Below are 25,045 nucleotides of genomic sequence, written 5' to 3'. Positions count from 1 at the left end.
GTAAAGCAGTCAGCCAACAGCTGTTGAATTATAATTACACTGTTCAGATGATAAAGGAGAAGACAAGGGTGTTACTTCTGCAGAATCATTATAAAAACTGCCTTAAAAGTGTAATAAGTCTGTGCCAGGAAATTCCCCTAGTAAAATGTGCTCTTCATGGTTACCTTGGCGCGGTAAGAGCTTTTGATTGGAGCTGCCCAACCACAGGCAGTGTTACAAGGTAATTTTCCCCTAGACTAAAAACTCCCGGGAAAGCAGAAAGAGCTGGCTTGGCTCTCTAGTAGTTACCACTGCCTTTCTTTCATATGGAACTCAAGCAGTTTGCCAACTTTTCTTCTCAGATTGCAGTTTTGACCATCTTTAGTCATGTGAGACTTTTTTTTAAATTTCAAAACTGTCAGGAGCACTTACAAGTATCGTATTCATTCACTTACCTTCAGGTACTTCAGCTTACAAAGCAAAGTGTGTAGGCAGTCACTTCAAGGATTGTTTTGTCTTTGAACTATCTGGTATTGACTTTCCAAAGCATGTGCATGTCCCAGGAGTTCGTCACCCCACATAGTTTAATAACCCCTAGGAAGCAGTTCTTCTTTCTGCTCCCTGAACTGTCATGAACTATGCAAATCTATCTGACCAGAATGAAAGATAGATTTTTCATATAATCTTACTGATTCTTCCATATCCATCTAAATATCTCCATTATTTTAAACATAACTTCATTTTCACTTGGTTTTGTCATTTTCTAGAATTCTGTGTAAGCTCAAAAGTCAGAAATTGGGATTTTTTTCAATAAAACTGAGCTAATTACGCAACCTTGCTGTAAGGGTGCTAGTGGAGCATCAGCCCATTGTGCTCTCTTAATAAGCCTCACTTTGGCTTTGATCAGCTTCCTGTGTTCTTTAATATCATGTTCACATGCACCAGTCAACATAATTCACTTTCTCACTTGGTCCTTATTTGCTATTTCACATAGACCAGAATGTGCAATGTATGAAATCAGTGATTGCTTTGTCCCAGCTCCTCCTTTTAGACTCAAAAGTGTCTTCAATTGATTGCCAGGTGCACTGAGTTACCAAGGACAAATCTATAGTTTTGCTAATAAAGAACCTTCATACAAAAAGGCATCTTGACATTACCTGGGTTTGGGGTGGGGAGAGACAATAATGTGCCTTTTATGTGTTCTGAGACCATTTGCAACAAAATTAGAGTTGTTGAATAATGCCCCAAGTGCATTGAAGGTGTGGAGCTACCTGGGAGTTACTGTGATGCTTATGCAATTTAAAATTTAGGTGTAGGCGCTAGGAAGGGGAGAAAAGCAGCTTCCAACTCTTGTCCCTTCAAAGGGCTTAATTGTTCATTAGGAATAACCATGGCAACAGTTACCATGCCCCATTAATCCATCACACAAGTGGCCAGCACCAGCTGCTTCAAGTTAAGGCAGAAGAGGACCCTGCAAGAGAGTCTGTATTCCTCTCACTGAAAACCCTTCTTTCTTCATCTAAAAACTGTCCAATGTACACCAAATTGGTGAACTAAGAGTATATCATGGCATTGAGTTCCCCGAGTTAACCATGCCCTATTAAAGGAAAACCCATGTTACCATTAAGAAAATTAAGAATATGGTCAAATGCACTAAATACATTTTCTCATCTGCTCCTATTCACAATTTGTTAATGATTGTATATTTTTGTACAGGGTTCATTACTGTTTATACAACAGTGATGCTTTTTTTTTTTTCTATTACACTGAACATGTAAAAACTCAGTGTGAATTAGAAAATCTTCATTTCTAGAAGTCTCCCATACTTAACACAGAGAGGGAAAGCTGAAGCTGCTCAACTGTCCTTAAACTGTGTGTATTGGGAACAGAATGATACAAACCCAAACTTCTTAAAACAAGATTTATTGGCACAAACATACATGTTACAAATGTCTACGATATTCTTGGAAAATATGTTCACCACTTCAAAAAAATCACTGTTCACAAAAAAGTACAGTAATATCAAACTTTGTAAGTCATCACAATTTCAGCATCAAAATGCATGCATTCTATCATTTATAAATGAAATTCCACTGACCTCCAGGTAAAGCACTTTAAGAAATGTCCTGGTCTCCACAGCATTATTTTTCCTCTCCAGATAGTTCCAATAAGGTACAAATGGATTGTTTTCTGTACAGGCACAAATCACAACTCCTTGCTCAGTACAGCTGAGTCTATGAGGTGAGAGATGCTATTCTCAGCACAGACTTTCAGGTCCTTTCTGAGTGTATTACTACATAGCTTAACACCACTGTGTGGCCCTTAAAAGAATGCAGTTAGACATTTGGTCTGGGGTTTGGGTTTTTAAAAGGGCAACTGAAAACTTATTTCTGATTATTCCGATTACAGGAAGTAAAGCTTGAAGAATTACAGGGAAAGAGGTAGAAGAAAGGTTTTTATTTTGCACTGCCATTCCATCAGCATTTGAATCAGGTGTGGTATTGCCAAGGTGACTTGTGAGGAGAAAGAGTAATCTCAGTAAATCCTCTTCTTTCTTTGGTGCCAGTCTAGTAACTGAATAGCCACTTAGGATTGTGTCACTGACCTCAGACAATACAGAACAAGACTTCACCAGATGTTCTGGACCTGATTCTATGCCTATTCCCAGTTTCACGGTCAGAGAAGTAGGCTTCACACACTCAGAGGAGAGAGAATGCATTGATATCCTCAGCATGATCACATCTGGCTTAGACCAATGGCAACAAGAAAGAAAAAATTTCTTGATGTCAGTGGAAGTCCTTTGAAAAAAGGGGGCTTGCACTTACTTCCACTAGATCTGAATTTTATTCTAATCAGATAAATGTACAACCGAAAAAAAGGCAAAAACACAAACCACATGCACTTACAAAGGTGTTTCCTGCACTTTTATCAGCCTTGGCAGGGCATTGAACATACCCAATGACAGAATTTGTTGTGGAGTCACGGGCCTTGGAGATTTTCAGAACTCATCAAGACAATACCTGTACAACCTGATCCAACCTCAAAGGCAGCCCTACTTCGAGCAGGACATCAGACCAGGCAACCCCAGGGGTCCTTTTCTCCCTAATTTCTTTCTCATCCAGATGAAAGGTTTTTCCTCTTCTGAATTAGAACATATCAGGCCTGGATTTAGCAAGGACAAATGAGGGGTTTTTGTTGTGTTAAACAGAAAATAGAAATTCACTATATGCTTAGGTACATGTTGAAGTCACTTCCAGAACAGGGCACGCCTTGCTTCTCACTCCAGGCTGGCGAGTGTGAGATACTACAGTGCTGAATTGATTACATAAACACCTCCAGAGGCTGCTCTTCTGTGTTAAGACTCAAGCATAAGTCATTAAGGAAAATACTAATTAGCTGGCTATGAACTCATTTCCTGCAATGAGCATAACAAGTTTATAATAAGAGTTCATCTATTGCCACTTAGAGAACTTTTTATTTTGCAAAACAAACTAAAGGTTTGCTCACAGTAGATACTGGCTGTTTCATCTCTTTCATACTTGGAAGGAGAACATCTCGCCTAAATGGCAAATGCCTGTCTACATATATAAGCACTTCCTTTGGAAAGGGGAAGGAAAAAAGAACAGGAGTTGTCAAATAAAAATTTAACCTCTACACAGTTGGTGCTTCCCCCTCAGAATGTATTTTTGCAACAGACAAAGCATGTTTTTAAGTCCCACTCTTGAGTAGGAGGTACTAATTTCTAATCTTTCAGTGATGCTGATAAACCTAATGTGAGTAATATTTTACCAGGTTTATGGCTGGGGGAGGGAGGACGTTTCATTTACAAGACATTTTCATGACAAGTAGTGTGCTATCTGTAACGTTTTATTGTGCAGACCTGTGAGTGTGTCATAGCAACATTAGCATTTTATTGTCTGGGGAAAAAGTAGATGGAACATAGATTGAAGCTAGCTTTTCTAATGAGAAAAAATATTATTTCATCTATAGTTAGGCTTTGAAAGCTAATTATTTCACAATTATTTTATAATTATTATTTTATAATTACATTATTTGACTATTTTTATAGCTGGCAATTGCTTAAATAATACTTAAATGAGTAATGGTTAAACTTTATACCCATAGTCTTTACCGTACATTTCTACTTTTATTCAAAATATTTTTTCCCTTTGGGTTTCATGAAGGGTTGAACTTGCATTATTTGGTAGCTTGTTAGTGGCATGGTAGTCATGCTGATCACTGAAATTTGGTTCCAGCCAAGACTACTTTCACTAATAAAGAAATTTTAGCAAACTTTCAGATCAATACTATAAATATTAATAGCTAAACTTCTGAAAAAAATTATGCATTGTGTATCTATGAGTTTGTAGGTCCATTATATGCACTATCTCAATCCTTGATCTTACAAAGAAAATAATTGCAGCTACCATTATTTAGTTTTACTTCAAACAAACCTGCAGTGTATCAGGGGGAGAAACTGATTTAATTCTTTTAAACTTTTCATTACAAAAAGCTCAAGCCACCACCATGTGTTCATATATATATATATATATGACAGGAATGTAATGGATTCAGCAAAGGGATTTTCCATCCTCACCTTAGACCATTTATAGGTGGAGAAGCACAGGTACTGGAGTGGATCAAGGGTAACCCAAATAATTATGCTGCATCATGAAGATTCCATTACTGAGACCAAACTGCTCTAGGACAAAGAGGACGTTCAGTCTTTATCTTTACTGCACCAGTCCTGATTTGTCTTAAGTCCTTGACCACTTCTGCAGCTGGCAGGAGCCCCATATCTTGGCATAGAATACCCCAAATGGTGCTCTCTGCAAAAAATGCTACACCAGCCAGCCTGCCTGCATATATCCGCCACATTGTCCAGGAAAAAAATCTACCGTCTGTCATAGTTCATTTAAAGTATTTGAATTTAATAGACAAGCACTGCTTAATTTTAATATAAAAAAGGTGCTCTTAGGTAGAGCCACTTATAAAAAGGAGGTTACTGAATGTTAGTGATATTTCACTTGGACCATTTCCCAATTTACTATATTGTCATTAGCACAATATCCTTATTTGCTGTTTCTTCTCTTTCCAACAAAACTAATGGAATTACTGTTACAAGAACTGTTAAATAAGTTTAATTCAAATTCCAGTGTTACAATTTAAAGTCGTATAGCAAAAATGCTGTTGTTTAGCCTTCTTTTGTATCACATAATTTTGAACCAAATTAAGACCCAGGAGCCATATTCTGCCTCAGGTGTTCTCAACCACCTGCAAGAGTGGAGACTGGTTTGAGGAGAGCTGGGCATTGTGGGGAGGAAGTTCTGCTTCACCCAAGGCCTGTCTGAGCTCTGGCTGAGGGCAACAGTAACACCATGGCAGGAGGCAGGGAGTCAACCGAGAGGGCAGAACAATGCTACCCCAATATACCGTGTTCCAAATACACTACCTCCAAAACCACAAAGGCTTTCTAAGAGAACAGAAAGAGACTTGAAGAATAATGGATAAGCCAGACACTGTGAGAAGAGCTAAAGAATGGAGAAGGTTTTTTCATAATTGTCTTTGTTGTTCTCTATGATATTTTCTCTTTGAGAACAAGTACTTTGCCCTTTTAAACTTATAGCACATGGCTTCTTTGGTTGAATAGAGTGTTACGTGCAAACCATGAGGCTGTATTCATGTTTGAAACCAGTGCAGGTTATGGTTTTTGCTTTGGAGAGTTAGCAGATGTGATACAGTCATGACAGAATGAGGTTACTGCAGGAATGACTCATTGTTGAATAATCAAGTGTTTGCTCCACCAAAACTGCATGTAACCAGACTGCCACAGTTCTTCTGCTTTATTCTAAGATGTAGCTTTTAAATGTCAGTGCACCAGGAAGGAAGGTAAACTCCTCGGGTGGCTGAGATCTCTTTTTATGCATGTGTTTAAAGGCAGAGAGTCTTCCAGTTCTCAATGGAGAAGAAAACTACTGAGCACATCAATTGAGACATACATTAATGAACTAAGGAAGGGAAATTATCTGAAGAGGAAAACAAAATCCTTTCTTGAAGTGGAATAGAGAAGTATTTCTGAAGGAGACCAGACGGAGAAAGAACAACTGGTGTGAGGTTTGGTTGTTTCATACATCCTAATCTAGTATCCCTCCTGACAATAATGTTGCCATTTGAGAAACCTTCAGGCAGTAATTTCTCTAGCCACAATTCTTTTTTTTCAAGCTATTTTCTTCAGCCTTTTAAATTTTGCTTTTAAAGAAGCTAATTTGAGGGTGCTTTTGTTTTCTCTGGCTCAAATGTATCTTGTCTAGCAACAGGGACCTAAATGAGGTGAGGAAGAACTGGCTGGAAGAGCATCTCAGTCTTCTGACTAGATAGAGGGCCCAAAGGTTATGATCTGTTAGAGATCTAAAGTTCAGGTCAGGATGCAAATCCAGATCATAGAGACTTTGAGACCTTTCTCATACTTACTGTGTACATTGGGAGGGACCCCAGTGCCTTACATGGCTGCTGGTTCAGCCCTCTTCCCTGTTTAAAGGGCAGGAGAAGCAGGGTTGAGATCTAAATCCTGGATCATACCCAAGTGCTCTTTAGGTTATTTGTGAAGGTCTCTCACCAACATGCAATCAAGGTGCTCTCATAAAAAAAATAATAGATCATACATATTCCCACTGTGTGGATAATCTCCCATGGAATAGAGAAAATTCACTCTGTAAAAGCATCAAAGAGCTGAGTAACATCGAGCTTCTAAAAGCTCCTGAAGTTTGAGTCTCCCATGGTAGTTGCACTTCTGAGAAGCAGACATCACCATTTTGCAGGTATGTTCTAATACTGATGCCAAGTCAAGAACTTGCTCTTAAGAGCTAAAATCCATTGTATTCAGACAAGAAGTAGTCCAGCTGCTCATAAAATTAAAGTTAGGTGAAGCCCTGTCAGAGGAGTAGTGACAGAGAAACAGTAGAATTTTAAAAGGTCTTGCTACTCAGACAAAAGCATAACAGATTTAGGCTGTTCTAATTCAATCCTTGCACAGACAATAATGTCCTGCTCTTCCATCACTGAGAGTGTTTAAGTCACTTATTGCAGATCACTATATAAAAAGAAAAAAGCCAAATATTTTACTTGCCTGAACTGTTCCCAGGGCTAACATCATGCAGGTTCCAACAAAATGAAAGTGCCAGCTTTAAAAATCTACATTTCTAAATCATTCCTTGTCTTACAGACTCTAGGTTACATTCAGAATCTTGATCAAATTCTTCCATCCTCCTTCTAATAGTATTGGATTAGGTTTGACTATGTTGGATTGACTGTGCTGTTACATAATGTTGTCAACTGAAAATCAGGTCAAGTATGCCGTTAGGGCTTCCACACTAAGTTTTCCTCCCAAGTTATGTGCAACAATGTTTTCAGGTTTAAAGCCACATCTGTGTTACTGCAATGTGAGCTAAATTTGAGAGGAAGTGTAATGCCCAAGCAGGACCTCACTAGCCTGTTGATAGTGGGTGCAAATAACACTTGTTCAAGCTCAGAAGCTGATGTGCGATCATTGACAAGCCAAGCAGCAGCCATGGTACAGGCACGGACCAGCTGTTAACCACTTCCTTTCAGCTATGCTCTGTGTGAAGGGCACCTCCTGCTATACAGCCTCTGAGAAGTACAGCTGTGGTCCAGAAAGCAGAGGAAGAGCTTCTTATAAGGATGGAATAGGCAGGTCTCAAACAACGTCTACTTCTGGATAAAGCTACCAAAAGCATTGTTTCCAGCCAGAAGAGTCTTCAGTTTGGTCCCCAAGGTGGCAGTCAGAAAGCAATGGCCTTGGAGTGCCCTGAGGATTTGCTACGGAGTCACTAAAGGGAAGCCCTTTTGTGATGTTTTACCAGCCCAAGGGAAGAGCCTACGCAGCAGTCAGTGGTGCAAAGCAGGAGCTGAAATTCTAATCAGTGGTGACTGAACAAGAATGGCTTAACCTCTTCATGGACAATTTACAGGCAGGCAGTTGTAACTGTACGGACATTTAAAATGTAGAAGCAGCGAGTTGAATGCAATCAATCCTGGCTTCAACACAAATAAGATCTCCAACTGTGTTTATACAGATTGTCCTCTGCACCAGTCTGCACATATGTGATGCTGTTGCACAATCTATGACCCTGAACAGTTCGATATTACCATACACTCCTTGCTGAAGATTTAACCCTCTGCAAGAGCAGTTGAGCTCTGGGTCTGTGCATCAGGGAAAGACACACTTGTTCATGCTTCCTGGGCTGAATTAGAAAAGTTACATGGTTTATCTTACCAATTACAACCAACTACCATGGCACAAGCAGTAGCAAACATTCAGCATTCACAAGCACACTGTGGGCAAACAACTTTGGAAAGTTAAACATATTAATTTATCATATTTCATTACCACACAGGAGGAAATAGTCTCTTCACAAACATTCTACAACCCACTAGAAGGTAGATTTCTTAACTCTTCCTTGCAAAGTCTCACTAACATTCAGCAGTCACCCCCCCATTAGTTACAGTTTTGAGAGAGAATGGGTCCACATTCCACAAAGAAAAATTTCTATTCTCCACTCTCACCTAAAGGTCCCACTTTGATTATTAACTTGCTTGAACTACATTAGCTGGGAGGATGTAAGCTTTGCATCCTCACAGCACTTTCACTACAGTTTCATTTGGGAGCTTTGCATGGTTGTAGCTAGAGGATTCAAACGATGTGATGTGTATTTGCAGTCCTATCAGCTGAGTACTCAGTTCAGCCTCTCAGAGGAGAAGGAACATCTACATTAAGGCTCAGTATCAGCATATCACCTTACTGATTGCACCACCTCCAGCGAAAGCTATCTTCATCTCATCAGTCTTTTCAGTCGAGAAGCTCTGTGAGGACACCACGCTCAACATGGGTGTGGGTGGCAGGGTCCCAATCTTAGGAGATAATTCTTTCATATCAGCTATCTAATTATCTTAGCAGTTTAAAAGGGTCCTGAAGTTGGATGGCTTGTTCCTCTACCAGTGAAAGCTCCATTATACTTAGCACTCAGGTGTGTCACCTCATGGAGTCAGGCCTTTCATCATCCCTATGATTTTTGTCTGACCCATGAGGATTTCAGAATTGTTTATGTTCTCACCCAGCTGAAGGACTGAAGTGAACAGGGCATACCAGGGAGTCCAGGATCAAATTAGTAACTTTGAATATTCAGCTTCATTAAGACTGGAGCCACTTATGACTTAATGATATGAAGCAGTACGCATGACTATAAAGTAATAAATATTTAGGGGAGAATGTAACTGGAACCTTTCAATTGATCATTACTTATTCTCTCTGCAAAATTCTACTTCAGCACAATTTATATATAGATTCACAGCAACAAACTGGTCAGGGTATCCATTTTTTTAAATCTAAAACCATGTCAAGAGAGATACTCCACAGTGGGAATATTTACACTACTATTACCACTGTTTCTATTCCCTAATTAAATTGCAGACAAAAAACCCCAACCCACCAAATTATTATTTTTTAAATTCTATGAATTCTTTTTAGGAATTCTGAAGGAGTTATCCTAAAAAGATCCTTTTCTGAATTTCCTGGTTCAAAATGTGATTAATTCATTTTTAGTTTGGTTAAGGATGATTAAACTATTCACTGCTTTAAAAAGAAAGAAACAAGAAATTCGCAAGACCATACAAGAACTTTCTCTCAAGCCACAATATATAATTTCTTTTAATTACATCAAATGTTAGTCTAAATTAATTGAGTATAATAGGTATCTCAGCTGAGCACTTTATAAAGATGACACTTTAGTTTATGAACTATCCACATGCACAAATTAAAATATATATTTTTAAAGCTTTTTAACACCACTACTTTGAACAGTGTTTCTCTTCCTTCCTCTTCTTCAGGAAAGCTTTGCTAGGCACCCTTCCGTTTCTCAGCCTCTCTCCACTGTTCCCCCCTACCTTCTTCCTGATTTTTGAATGATCCTCACAGCAGGGACCATTTCTGCAAACTGGTGCAGAGACAGCTTCCTACAACAGAGCTGGAAAGCCGCAGACAGCACCAGTGCTGCTCATGTGCTTTAAGTTTGGGCCTAACTATTGTGGATTAGTATTCAAGAGATGTCCCATGACACGTGACAAACAGTGCCTTGAGGTTTTAGCAAGAAACTGTTTCTGAGTAATTTGTGATGCCTGTATTACCACTTCTGCATTTCACCTGGCTTTTTCAGGACTGTGCTAGCTAATGCTTTTTGGTTGTCATACAACTTTTTTTCTTTCTGGCTTTTGTATTGAGGCCATCTTGGTTGTTCCAAACACCATTAGGTGTTTTCCATAAGGAAAAAATTAAATCCATAAAAGATGATAAACCAGTCTTATTTATTTTCTGTAGACAATGTTTTTAGACTTGGATTCTACATCTAATCTCAAAAAAATCTGTGTTTGGTTGGCTAAATGGAAATGTGATATCTTACATGAATACTTGTAGGTATCACTCTCTTCCTTCAATGGGAATAAGAGATACATCTGACAATGGATTTTGCCATCCAACTTTAGGAGCTCAGATTGAGAATTTTGGTCCTAATGTTTGCTGCAACCTTCGATTTGAGTCCAATCCACCTGACAGTGTCCCTTTAAACAGGAGCTTCCCCACAGCTGCATTCTCTGATTCGGAGATGTTTTAGGATGCTTTTCTTATACTACAGTTTCTGAAGGTCAGTGCATACACATTTTAAGACACAGTGATTAGACAGCGTATGGAACTACTTGGCAGTATTTAGCTGGTACAGTTTCTTGTGGAAACAACAGAATTCCAAAATACACCACACTGAATGCTTATGGGTTATTACAAGCAAAAATCCCAAGACACCGGGAATTAAAAAGCGGAGTTCAACAAAGGAACACTGATATCGTTGGTTGATATGAACAAAGTTGTGCCAAGTCTTCCTTCTTTGCTTTTTCAAGTGGAGAAATAAACTGGGAAATGAAGCAGAAGGAAAGAAAGATTAAAAAAAGACAAAAACCAACAGTTATTACAGAGTTACTGTTGTGCTTTATCTTACAGAAGCGTGTGATGTCAGAGAATTGCAAACATCTTTAGCACATCTTAGCTGAAGGAGCATGACATGTCTTGCACACAGTATTCCTTTCTAGCAGACATGAGGATGGTCCTCCTGTGTCAAATGGAATTTGGAGGGGAAACTGGAGTAGAAAGCAGGGGAGACTGTGGCTCAAATGAGAGAAAGGGCAAGGACTGACAGTGATGTTATCTGCTTTCCCCAGCTCCAGCAACACCTGCAAAGCCATGTGTTGTATTGCTTCCTCCAGCAGGCAGCTTGGGCCATTTCACCACCCATGGTAGCTTGCTGCTGTGAGGAATGGCTCAGCTTATCTGCATCTATAGCCACCCCTCATGGAGGGTATGATCTTGTTCCCATTCAAATCCCGGACTGGAAAAGTCATGCAGGCCTTGTGTCTAACAGCACTTGGATGCTTGATGTCTATAGGATTTAAACATATACTTGAGAGCTACTGTGAATAAATACAGCATTGAGATAAATACACAGGGTCCTTCCTGAAGCCGCAACCTTTAGGCACTTAATACAGAAGAATCAGCCTGAAAAAATTATTTGAACAACAGGTACACTTAAATTTCACTGACCTGGTACTAGATCTCACTATGGTGAGCCACGACCTGGGTTGAACAATATGGCACTCAAGTTTGTGATTAAATACCCTAAACTCAACCTAACCCATGTCAAACTTGCAGTGTCTTTTTTTTTTAAACTTACCAGCACAGGCATTCAACACTTTAAACCAGGAGTGAAACAATGTTCTACTTATATATGGTTCAGCCTTAACTTCTATGGAGGAGTTACAAACTATCTTGACCGCTTTTTACTTTCTTGTTAAGATCACATAATGCTCAATGAGGCGTATATACACAGCAATTAGTTCAATGGCTGCACATCTTCTTTTGTCTGGTTGCTGCAGAAGAAGGGCCAGTCTTTCTCTTGAAGCCCGTTGCCTTGAGTACCCAGTTAATATAGTTAATTAATATCTAACCACTTCCCATTCTTGCCGTATCAGTGTTACGAAACCCTGGAATTATTCTGGGTCACGCTGGTGCCATGGTTCATAAGGCTAATAAACTGTCACATGTATCTCATTCCATTTAGTCATTTTTACAGGTGATCCTGTAAGCCTCCTTTACAGGAGCAACAGAGGAAAATGGAAACATGTTTAATATGAGGCATGTAATTTGAGAGCTGGGAATTAACTCATATCCATGGTCTAGCCTTCTGGTGAATCTCTTCTGGGTTACTACCTGGATTGCCCATCTGAAGAAATCTCCCTTTTAGGAGTTAATGCCATATTACAGTTATGTCACATAACAGCTGTTGCTAACATAGGGTTACATAAATGAAATGTTCAATTCCTGTCATTACAAGATCCCTGAGTCCCAAGCAGCACGACTGCTATTATTCATTCATAGCTAACTTTCCTACAACAACTGCATGGAATGAGATAATCTTCTGAGAAAAGAAATCAGTGAGACTTTGGGCTATCGTTTAACAACATTTGTGCATTCGAGATGCCAAAGGATCTTCAGAAACACTGACATCTCAAATTCTAGCTGATATGGTAGCAACTAGGCACCTACATGCTTTTAAAAATTCATCAGATGCCTGTTTGCCTGTGTGCCTTCACCCTCTTTTTATAGGCATGAGGTATTTCAAGAATTACTGTTCTTAGTAGAAAACACCAGGACTATGGCACTCATCATAATGAAAGGAAGATCTCTGAGACTGCATAAAAACTTACTTTAAACATAAAAAGGGAGAGTTTTTAATCCTAGGGAAAGTTATGTAACATGCTAATGTAAAAAACATTAAATGTCAACAAATTCTGCCAATATGTGTCCAGGGAGTTTGCAGTAATTCTCACTATAAAAGCATAACACTAGAAGGGAAATTTCACAAATTAATCAGTTTAAATATTTTATATCCTTTTTTTGTTGTTTTGGCTTTTAATATAGCAGCCATTCTTAAGTCACAAGCTATTGAGATCATAGATAAAAGAGAAAACGAATTACTCACTTATAATTATAATGAGAATGACTGCGCATACTACACCAAAGATGATCATCATCTATAAAAAGAAAGTTATAAGAAAGAAAAAGAGAAAGTCAGGTTTTCACATGAAAGACATTAACCCCTCAATTTTTTTGCTTTTACTTAATGACTCATTCCTCATACTTTTAACTCTTGTAAAGACTCACTGCAACAGACTTGTTAAGGCCCCAAATTTAGTGTCAATTTTAAAACCAGCTGACCACCAACAATGGACATAGCCTCTTGTCAAAGCTAGCCAGTTCTTGCCTGTCAGCTAAAGATGCAGTGACCAACCTCAACCATTTCTAGCAATAAAGAAATAGTTAATTTCCAAAGTAAAACAACTCCAGTGGCTGGGGTCACCCATGGCCATGTACCACTTTATACCAGAGTCACTTGATCCCTTTTCCCCATGTTCCTGAAGTCAGTGAAGAGGCAGCTGGAGATGTCTAAAGCCCAGCAGCTATTTGTGCTGCTTTGTATGCTTGTGCTGTTGGGAGAAGCAGCCCATGCTAGCCAGAACAGTTTCCAGCACGTTCTCCTGGAAATAGCTCATTGCAAAGCAGGAGTCTGCTCCCCCAGGAACAGGTAGAGCAGAGGCAGCTGTGCACAGATCACAGCAGCACTGAGCTGTGTGGCTCAGAGCCCCCACTTGAGACTCACTGAAAGCTAACGAGCCCTCCAGGGATGCTGCAGTCCAGTTGCCATTATTACCCCAGCGAGTAGTAAGACTGAAAAACAACAAACATGGGCATGTCAAATCAAGGCCTTCATTCCTCCTAACATGTGTCTGGAGGACAGAGCCAACCACTGGCTTGCAGGAGATTTTTTTTTTTAATTTCTACCCTCTCTTTCCAGAGACTGGGAGCCAGAGGAAGGATGGGGAGATTGTTTGTCAGGATAAAGGAGGAAGGGACAATGAGGAAAGGAGAATGAGGGTAGGTTTGAAGGTCTAGTGTAGTGCAGATCATTCTGATGACTGCAGTCACATGGGTGAACGTAACTCAAAATCTGTGCTTGTAGCTCCCAAAAGTCCTGCTGCCTGCACTTCTAGGCATAAAACAGGCCCAGAGGACCTACTCAGTTGAATTTCTAACCTAGATGCTTTTATTTCTGGAGTGTTTGTACATGTGGTTTACCCAGAATATTTTTTCTTGCTTTACATTTCATAGCACTGTGGATTGAAGAGACAAAGCAGACAACAGGCTAGCAAGGGGTATATGTGGCATTCTCCCTTAGGAACAGGTGGTTTTATTTTGGGTGGACATAAGTAGTCAGCAGGAAAGTCGGTATTGAGAAATGGAAATGAAGCTGAACTTTTGGCATAGGGTTCATGTTGGCGGTGCATGAGTAGAAAGAAGCAAAGACGTGAGTCTTAGAAGAGTAAGAGGAAATGAAGTTTCTGGGTCCAAAATCCACAAATACTGGAGAAAGTCTGAAAAAGCAAAGGAGAGTGAGATTCCCTCTGCTCTTGGGAAAGGATTAGACTTTGAAGACAGCAGAGAAGGCAGCTGGTCAGTGAAAGTCCTGCTCTATCCTAACCAGCCCCTCTTTATAAAAGACTGTAATTTCCTCCCTTCTCACAGCAATTTGTGGAATCCAGTTTGGGGTATTTTTTATAGTTTACCATCCTGAAGGAAAATCAAAAGGCTGATGATCCCCACAAGAAAAAAACTTCTTTTCTCCCATTGCTAGAGTTCACTGCACCTGACCAGGTTTTGCGATTCACACAGAGAACTGACATGAATCGACATGGAATGCCTTCCCATCCCTATTTGAAGGCACTGGTGAAGCACCAAAAATTGTATCGACATTTTACATGCTGCACAAATTATGGGTTCTGGTAAAGATCAAAGTTGCTTGACCTATGGAGTCTCAAGGTCAAGGCACCTCTTTCTTGCCTTGACAAGAAGAGATGACTCAGAGGTGCCATCCTGCAGGCAAAGTCCCACTAAATGCAAGTGAAAGCAATTCCTGCCATGAAGTGATTCTCAACAAGAATTTATATTCCTTACCTTGCAATTTTTCCACCAGTATTTCCTCTTCAGTTTGGCTGCACTGGTCTCAAACTGTGAGGCACCTGCTTGCAATGCATCTGCCCGGTTGTCAAGCTCCGACAGCTTCTGGTCTCTTTCCAGCACCTTATCCACGTTCATTCTAATGATGTCAACCACCTACAAAGGCACAGACGCATGTGAGACTCCTCACACAGGAAAGCTGAAGGACACCTGTCTGTTCACACCCTGAAATACCACACATCATCCTAAACTCAGCCATTTGCCATTATGATGTGTGATGGCATTACCTGGACTGTGCCTCAAAATCCCAGCCTATGGAAACACACCCAGTGAAAACAAGGTGAGCACAGCTGCACTGTGCTCAGGTGCTCTTAAAGGTAGAAAATAAAAAGACATCATGAAATACCATAGTTAGTTTTATTAAAGTTTTTGATTTCTTTTACATAGATACAAAAACCTGATGAAGATCTCTATACCACAATTTGATTGACATCACTAAGAACAAGCCATTATTTTCCTTATACTTTTAATATCTTCCTTACTTGAACTAGAGAAATTATCTTGATAAAGGCCACTCTAAAGGGAACTGTATGCATTTCCTCACCAAAGAATTTTCTCATTCTGCAGATCTTTTGGGCAGGATGACTTCTCAGCCATAATTTGAAGTCCTGCTTGAAACTGGAGGAGGAGAATGTTTTACCTGAGCAAATTCAGCCTGAAGAGTAGCAAAGTGTTCATGCCACCTTACTGCACAGCCAGTACACCACAGGTAAGGGCTGTTCATATATATATTTTATACATTGGGTAAGATGAAAATCCTCTTCCAGCAAGCCAATAACTAAATGGAAATCCTGTAGCAATTCACCTCTAACGCAAATGTCAGACAGTGTAACTACCTCAGTAATGCTGTGTCCAAGTTTTCTAGCAGTGAATGAGGCTGATGGTCTGTAAATTCTCATACTCTATAAAAAGGAATTCCATGTTATACATATTTAATAAGATTTAACTATTACCTGCAAAAATCCAGAATTATTTAAAAGATACATTATTCAAATACAGTGAGATAAAATTGGTAGTGAAAGAATCTTTAAAAGGACTGGCAGAAGGTCTCAAAAGATTTGTTCCACTTGTCTACCAAACCTAAACCAAAATGAAATGTTTTGGTCGATTCAAATTTCTTACTTGCTTTTCCAACCCAAAACCTTCCAAGCATTTAACTTCATATAAAATAATAATAATTTTTAACAGTATTAATTTCTCAGCTACTATTTAATTGAGTTTTAACATGGTACAATGATTTGTAGTGAAAATTTTAAACTATTTGAAAATGCTGAAGCAAAATACTCTACTATTTCCTACCCATTCAGTTAAATTTTTATGGTTTTTTCCCCTCCACAACTACTTACTGAATCTAACCTGGCTGCAGTGAACACTTGTTCCAGATGAGATTTCATTTTTGTCAAATAAATAAATGTTTTCCTGGGCCTTAGAAAATAAGCTCTACGACGTCTGGAGGAATCAGATGAGAAAACCCAATAGAGGTATACCTGAAATGCTCTATGGGCATTAGTCTAGCATTAAAAAGATCAGTGGTTTCATGCAGACCCAAGGCTTCCTGCGAAGCCGGGCTGGGGAGCGGCGCTGCCCGTGGCTCTGCTGCCACCTACGGGTGACTTCCCCGCACGGCACGGAAGGAAAACAGCCGGAAAAGGTCTGGGAGAAAGGTCAAAGCCATGCTCTCAGCCCGGATCCTTCGGTATTGCAAACCAGCGTCACCCCAGTGACCGCACAGTGCTGGAAGGGCCGGTTTGCCTCCCTCGGCCATTCTTATAATTGTGATTTCCCTGTTAAAAAGGACCTGCCGACCACGTGCTATCAACTCCAAACCCGTATCAACTGCAGCCTCTCTCTCAAATGGAAGGCAAACCCCCCACGAACCCTGAATTTCACCCACATAGTCCTCAAATCCAAGAGCTACTCATTGTCCCCTCACACTGGGCAAGAGTTCCTGCCAAACTTATGTCATCATCTTCACGAAAAGACAGATTTTCAAGTGTCCGAGTGAAAAGTGTCAGAATACAGAGTATCTTAAACACAAAGGAGGGCTTCACTATCCTCACTGATGCCATCTCTACTGATCTACTTGAAGAGCCCTAGGTATCTGACAGGCATCACTCATTTGTAGATCATAAAAGGCCATTATTTTTCATCTTTTAGGGACAGTTACTTTTGCTATCACTCACATAAACAATTACAGGACCACCATGATGTAACATGTTCAGGACAAGAAGGTTATTTCATTATTCTGACCCAAGACAAAAGCTAAAATGTAACATTTCTTTCCCCACTGGAAGAAATACTCCACTAATGTCAGTAAAGTTAGTGGGATGTGAAAATCAGAGATAAAGAGAGAACGTGGTCTAGACATTTCTGCAACCAGAGGATGTTGTGAACACATCCAAGCACCAACAATGGGGAAGACCAGAAAGTCACTGTTCCAGATTTTCAGCAAAGAAAAGGTTCTCAAAAAGACAAAGCCCATTTTGACAGGTGCATTTAACTCATCTTAAGAAATTCATGTGAGTTGGATATTTTGAGGTCTTCTCTACTATCTTTAAAGCATGCCTGAAGCTTTTGAAAATAGAGGCCTTTATGCATGTAAGAACATATTTTCTAATGTGTATTTTATCAAATTGGCATTTAAGAATCACACAAGCTCTGCACACTTCACCATAGACAGTAAGCAATTAGTTACTTAAGTCTTTGGAGGGGTTTAACAATATTCTTTCCTTAATACCCAGCACACAAGTGCACACAGCAGGTGTGTAAGGACGCTACAGCTGCTACTGTCCTTCTGGTGTACTCCGGGACCGCACCCATAAGCAGTGGTGTGCTCACTACTACCATTCCCAAAACAGGTAGATGGACACTGGCATTACAGCCAAGGTGCAACAAGATTTTAAGGATCCAAGCTGGAACAGGCACATGGTCCTCCAAGATCAAGAAAAGAAGTGGGGATTTGTTAAAGATGCTGTTATGACGTCATGTGTGGGAATAAGTTGTGATGATTAATCAAAAGAGCTCTTGCTAATGAACACAGCCCTCAGCTGCTTAATTCTGATGGTTTTAATCTATCTATGAGAAGCTGATGGCCTGTCTCTGTGAAACAGTCTGCGAAATTAGCATCTAACCTTTAGGAGTGCAGGAACACACTAGAAAAGCTGCTTCCACTATGATATTTCCTCCTAACCAGACTGACTGGGAGGAATTCCTCAATTGGCACCAATGCCCACATTTAATCTGCCAAACTGTTACTGGTACAGGGATGTTTATATTCAGAATCCCTCTTGTACTGTCTGCCTCCTCACAACTGCCGTCCTTTGATAAATCTCATTTCCCAGATCCACGGCCTTCAGATGAGCAGGTGGGAACCTGGGGGAGGAAACCAACCACAGCAGCACCATTGTGGTGCACAACAGATCACTTGGAGCCACTTACCTCGTCCACCTCGGCTTGTGTCTGCTGCAGCCGCTTGTTGCTGGACACACTGGTAGCAGGAAGAGGCCCTGCAGCCCCTGCAGCACTGGTGGGACCTTGGGTAGAAGCTGGAACAGACCTAGATCAAAACCAGAGAATGTAAGTGACTGAAACTATCTTTATTTGCTCGCTACCCCTTCTCTGGAACTAGTAGAAAGTACCTATCTCTTCAAAGAACTTTTCCATTGTTTCAACCCATGTTTTCCATTCCTGGATCACAACCCTACTATTCCATACCACAATCAGTTTTCACACTATTTCTTGATAGGACTTTATCAAACTCTTCCACCTCCCTTTCTGCCTTTCTAAACAGCAAACAATTCAGATTATCTACCCTAAGTTAGGCCAATGGCCAAACGGATCACAGGCCTGACTAGCAGGGCAGAGCTGATGTCCCACTAAGGAAACACATTCTGCTCTGGGTACTCTGTGTTAACACAGTAAGAGCCAGGGCCGTGACCCTGTCTTCCTTCTCAGTGTGCTGAGTAAAGCACTGCCCTGCTCCTTGGTGTTTGGACTTAACCAAGTAAAGATAAACAGAAGGAGAGGAGAAAGACATGGAGGAGGAAGTGGGGGTGAGAATTGCACACAGCATGGGGTTAGTCATCGCTGGCATTCAGCAATGCTGAACCTCCCCACTGGTGGTCACCAAATGCCCCACGAGAGCAGCTTAAGCATCTGCCACAGACCCTAGATGAGTATTTGCAGCAATGCTGTGAATAGAGCCCTGATCTTCTGCACAGTAGCTCTTAAACTTCAACACTGGCTTTCTCCAGTTTGCTCTATAACAAAGGACAAAAGAAAGTGTCCTGAAAATCCAAGAACAGAGCTGGTCTGTCTCACAGTATGAGTTTGCACAGACAAATCACCCTGCCAGCCTGAACAGGGTCCTTTAACCTTAGCCACTGATCCTTCACACCCATGCTTTAACCTGTGAAACCTCACCTTTTCTTTCAAGGGACCCCTCTCACTTATTCCCACAGGGAAATAAAACCCTTCCTGAAGCTGCAGAGGAAATCCCTAAGCATGTGAACTGAAAAATATCACAAATCCCACTCATGCATTACCAATGCCTTCCCACAGTGACAGACTGAGAGAACACAGTGTTTCTCTGTGAATCATTCCCTTCTACATCCTGGGGTCTGATTAATGCTGCTGGAATTATGGCCTCATTAATACACTGTCAAAACGCCTGGGGGCACTCAAGTTAGTTCCCTAAAGGTACCTTAAGCTGCAAAATTCAGTTTGACAGTATTGCCTGAGGGCTGAGATCCCTGTGGATAACACTGGCCCTCAGAAGCTCCCAGAGATGGAGCAGCTGTTTGCAGACCTGCAGCACTGCTGTAACTTACACTTCACTTTTTAACTGTGGGTGAGAATGTCATTAGCAAGCTTTAGCTGAAAGAAAAGAAACTGAGCCATGCACTGCTTGGTCATCCTTTGAGGACCTCACAGCCACAACTAACAACATAGAAAAACAGATGCTGCTGCCGCCTGCAATGGAATCACTCCATCAATGGCCATGGGCCAGCATCCCAACAGGATTTATTCTGAGTTGTCACAAAGGATAAAAATCTGACTATAATGCACATCACACTCACACAACACAAAACAAGATCTCCCTGGAGCATCAACAGCTTCAAAGGGAGATCCTGGTACAACAACAGAGCCAAAATTGAAACTGTAAAATGTCTTTGCAGTTAAGGAAGTAAATAGGCATTTTCCCAATAGAGACAAGCAGAATTTTTTCTGTGGAAACACTGTGTTACTACTACAAACATTAAGAGAGTTTCTCTCTTGAGTTACACACTGTTAGAATCCCAGAGACTGCAGAAGGGGAGTATGTGAGAAGAGTTTTTCCCTGCCACATGTTTTGCTGTAAGCGTATCTTATAAATGCAGTGATGTTCTTGGTCAGAGCTACGAGAGAACTCCACAGTTTGGAGCTCTGCCATGTACCTTTCCTGCCTAGTAATTCTCATCTTTTTTTTGCACCTCCCAAGCTGTCCTTAAAATGACTTGACATACAGTAGACACTTTCAAGGTTGTTCTCTTCCAACATTCTTGCTGCCATCTCATTTGGTTTCAGCTGCATTTTCTGGGGCTTCTCTGCTCCCTGTATAGGGGGGGAAAGGATGGGAAGAACGGGTGCTTTTACAGCTGCCCTGACCGTCCAGCAGGAGTTACTGCAACCACCAAAGAGAGATGACAATCTTTATGCTAAGGCACAGCAAGCTTGTAATTAACATACCCATCTTAATTTAATTACCTAAAATCTAATTCCAGAGTAACCAGAGCTGGGTGCTGCCTGCAGTGCAGAGCTACTCTTTCCAAACCTTTTGTCTCTGGAACTGCGCTCTCCTTACACAGAGCAGCAGCCTCGGTCACGGCCTCGACAGTCAGAGCACTGAGCTGCCCCAAGCAGAAGAACACTCACCCAAAGAGAGAGGGACAGCACAAGCTCCCAGACAGGCTCAACAAAGGCAGCCCCGAAGCTCATGGCTTTAATGCCACCAGCAGCCCTTGCAGGTTACCAAGGCAAGAGCCCTCTCCCATCATGAGGCAACACACAATATCAAAAACAAATACACAAGATACCTGCATCCCCTCCTGGCCTCCCAGGGCACTACAGAACAGGACAGAGGGGTCCCAGTGCTTCCGGCTCCGCCCTACCAGTGTGTGAGCCCTGTAGAAAGCATCCTGGCTGGGAAGAAGACAGCACCTCAGTGTGCTAATGTGGCTCCAGTCCCACGAGCAGCCAGTAAGAGTTTGGTTTTGAACCTAAGATTTCTGGGAAAGAAGGGAACTGAAGGCCTGCATCACTTGAAAGCACAGACATTCTCTGTGGTATCATAGTGCAAAAATCCTAGAATTGAAGTCCAGCCTACATTTACATAATTCTTCCTGCATTTACATAATTCTTCCATTATTGCCTCTGTACCATGTCGTATCAGTTTATAATTTCTCAGAAGCGTTATTCAAAGAAATTTATGCAAAAATATTAGCACTATGTTGGAGAAGCCTCCTTTTGAAATACATGAAGCATCACAACTTTAAAATATAATTTTTCATGGTCTGGCATGATTTTGTGGAGCTACAAAAGAGCGAAAAATCCATATAAAAGCTCCACCACTAGGCCCCTAGCCATCAGACTTGTGTACTTTTTTTAGGAAAAGGAAAACAACTACCACTGGTGCTGAGAACCTCCATTCCCAAGAACAAGTCAAATTAATTCTGAAAGAGGAACAAAATTCTATTATTGCTGGTGAAAAAGGATATGAATCCCTAGCAAATACTCTTAAATGGAACCACTCTGTGACATCAGAGCACTGGAGTACACTCTGGGAGAGTGATGAGTACACTTACTTCGGGACAACTACACCACTTGCTTAGAGCGTCAGCAGCCAGGTCAGTCTTTATATAACATCAGTTTCATCCCCACTCCCCACAAGCCAGATTTGGATCAGTTAGCACATGAGCAACCCAACAGACTGAAAGCACTGCAGGGTCTGTGTATGCAGCCACTTTGGAAGAAACATTCAGGGACTATCTGAGTGATTCAGCAAAATGGTCTCAACTGACTCAGACATCCTCAGTTCTTCTAGTTGGGCCTGAAACTGGTAGGTCAAATTCATGACTAAGAGATTTGTCATCTTGCTTAGATGTTTTGCAAGCAACTTGCAAAAGTTAGATCTGACAGTTAAAGGGAGCTGCAACTCTTAATTGAAAGAGAATTGGAGATATCCAGTGTTACTGTTTTGCATTTCAGCACTGGCTGAAGGAACACTAAGGATGATTGTGTATCTAATATTTTGGGAAACCATCTGACACACGCTTTCATTTTTGTTCATATGTGTGAGCTACACAGCAGAATTTTTTCACTTTGTCAGGCTAGGGAAGGGAGATTCATGATGCAAATTCCAGGAGGACACCAGGCCACCACTGTGACTTGGTACAGTTTACATTAGAACCTCCAAGGCTGCTTTCAGCATCTTCTTTTATCCATCCAAAGTGCTTTTTAAAGCCTCCAACTATAGGACCTAATCCCTTCAAAGTCTTTATCCTAACAACACTGCAATAAGCTAAGGAAAAGCTATTATCCCCACATATGGCTGGGAAACAGGTACAGGGAGGTTAAGTGACTTGCTCCATGGTACAGAAAGCCTGTGGCAGAGCCGCCCAGCCCTCTTCATTGTCATCCTTCTGCTCCTCTCCAACTACTGACTCAAGTCAAAGCTCACAACCTATTTCTAATAGCAGGAGTTATTTTCTACCCCTCAGACTTAAACAGTGAGAAACACGGCTAAAGCTGACAGCACAAGGAAAGTGAGAATCACATCAGACAGCTTTAGGGGGTGTCAGCTGGCAGAGCTCAGGGGAGGGGCAGTGAACGTGCAGCAATGCAGCAGATTTGACTAATGATCCCTACCAAAAATGAAATGAAGCAGGCAACTTTTTAAGAACCCCAGTCGGAGTCCTCTTTCCTCAAACCCTTTCCCTGTTGTTCAAATAAAACAAAATTGCACTGCCTCTCTTCCTACTTTTTTTTTTTAACTGTTCAGGTATCATATTCGTGTAGTACATATTTACTGTTGTAACTTATGTATATTTAAGACACTCTTTTTCCATATGGACCCCTTCAAAAGGCACCTATCCATTTGGGTTTTGCTGTGTAAGTAGAGTCTGACAGTCTGTGATTTCAAAGGCATTTGAAAAATACAACAATTCCCTGCCCCCCCCCCTTAACTGTAAAATAAATCTGAACACTTCCATAGCTTTGTACTCTTGAGATTTAACTCTAAAACAATTATTAAAATTAGCTACAAATGCAAATTTATACACTACTTTAGTGGCTATGCATGTCAGTGAAGATTCTGGCCCAAAGAGTAACTGCAGAAACAAACCTGTCTCACGTTGTTCCCAGTGCAGAGAATGTCCATCTGTGAATTGAGATGCACTGGAAAGCTTTGAGGCACAGAGGATCTCTAAGGAAATAAAGGAGCTCTATAGCCCTGGGGGGTTGCTGTTTCGGACTTGCTTTGTCTATTCCTATGCAGTAACAGCTAAACCAATTTTTCCACTGATAGTTTGCAGAGAGGGACTTTTACTGACAATACTTTGAGTCTTCTGCATTCTGGAGGAATTTGGAGGTTTCCAGCTTACTGTTAATCAGATGCTACCACATGGGATTTTTTTTCTGCAGGAGGTCAGTTTAGCCAACACTCACAAAAAAAGCTTTCTTACCAATCAGTGTGGCTATATGAGGTTTGACACAATCCTAACAAAATCCAGTCTAATAAATAGAGCAGACTAAAATTCTGTGCTTGTCTATTCATGTGTCATCTCTCAAAGAAATATATTTTTAAACTCCTTAAGATTTGAGCCTTCCAGACTAAAGTTCTTAGCTGTACAGACTTAACAACAGCATGGGCCTACCACAGTTGTGTGTGGACAGTCATGTTTCTCTTTGTGTCCAGGAAAGAGACATTAGTTATCCATCCCAGCACCTCCTACCGAGTTATTTGGTTTTGCCATAGTGAAATGGGATAGTGTCAAATGGCAGGTCCTGTTACTCTTTGAAAACCACACACTAATTCTGTCACGAGAGGTGTAGAGAAACTTAGAGCACCCCCATAAAATTAAGTGTTCTTCAGGTTCTCATTCTTCTTACAAGTAGACAGTGATGTTCTCTGCCTGCAAAAACTCTCCAGAAAGACAACTGTGGCTAGAGACCGTGACCTCCCACTTCTGAGATAATGCTCTCAGTAGGGTAATTTGCTTTTCAGTTCAGTTGCCCACTAATTATACGTATTTCAGATTTCTAGCTCATCTTCCCCCCTCCAGTTATTAACTAGCCTATTTTAATAGGCTACATTTATCCTTGTTTTCATTCTACTAATGTCACTTTCGCAGGGGAACAAAAAAAAGCTGCTCAATGGGAGTAAAGAAAGCCATGATATCATAAAACTGGTTAGGCTGAGGAGATAATTAGCTGATTGATGGAGGAGTATCACTGCTGGGCTAGTGGACATTTGCAGACTGTGGCTGGAGGGATTTTCAGACTACAGAAAAATGTAGAAAAATTAGCCCTCTGAGGTCTCACAGAGGGAGCAGATTTAGCTCTCAACAAGAGCAAACAGGCTTCCTTCACTTACAAGGCAAGCATCACTGCTTGAACAGAGATGTTGTTCTTAACTGGTTTTTTTCGTATCTGAGCCCTTCAGTATTCAGTAAAAATGTGACTATTGACAAGTAAATGGCTACAGACTTAAACTTAGACTCATTCCATTCTATGACTATCAAATTTCAAGTTATTCCTCATGCTATTTGTAATAACTGTGTAATGAGTAATAGTGAATCGGTGGTAGAATAAAACCCCACATATAAAAGAAATTAGCAT

The 25,045-nt window shown here is 40.8% G+C and overlaps 2 protein-coding genes across 4 annotated transcripts in view; one reads left to right on the top strand and one right to left on the bottom strand.

Annotated features, from left to right (window-relative positions):
- The window catches only part of C9H17orf50 (chromosome 9 C17orf50 homolog), a 74,049-nt gene that overhangs the window by 12,497 nt on the left and 36,507 nt on the right, over window positions 1–25,045 (top strand). The window contains exons 2-3 of one of the 2 annotated variants that reach the window (XR_005602641.1): window positions 15,737–15,878; window positions 18,511–18,745. The gene's annotated coding sequence lies outside the window, so the exon portion shown is untranslated. Of the gene's footprint in view, window positions 1–15,736; window positions 15,879–18,510; window positions 18,746–25,045 lie in introns of those variants that run through there. The other variant, XM_019289487.2, reaches the window with a different exon arrangement.
- LOC104693042 (vesicle-associated membrane protein 2-like) overlaps window positions 1,887–25,045 on the bottom strand; it is a 51,744-nt gene continuing 28,585 nt past the window's right edge. The window contains exons 2-5 of one of the 2 annotated variants that reach the window (XM_010405424.4): window positions 18,608–18,725; window positions 15,107–15,265; window positions 13,077–13,128; window positions 1,887–10,953 (exon numbers count right to left, since the gene is read on the bottom strand). In XM_010405424.4, the coding sequence (XP_010403726.1) occupies window positions 10,937–10,953; window positions 13,077–13,128; window positions 15,107–15,265; window positions 18,608–18,725 (346 nt within the window). In that variant the 3' untranslated portion in view covers window positions 1,887–10,936. The remainder of the gene's footprint in view (window positions 10,954–13,076; window positions 13,129–15,106; window positions 15,266–18,607; window positions 18,726–25,045) is intronic. The other variant, XM_010405423.4, reaches the window with a different exon arrangement.

The sequence above is a fragment of the Corvus cornix genome, chromosome 9 (genome assembly GCF_000738735.6).
Source record: "Corvus cornix cornix isolate S_Up_H32 chromosome 9, ASM73873v5, whole genome shotgun sequence".
In the NCBI taxonomy this organism is placed as follows: domain Eukaryota; kingdom Metazoa; phylum Chordata; class Aves; order Passeriformes; family Corvidae; genus Corvus; species Corvus cornix.
This window is presented reverse-complemented; position numbering and strand designations above follow the sequence as displayed.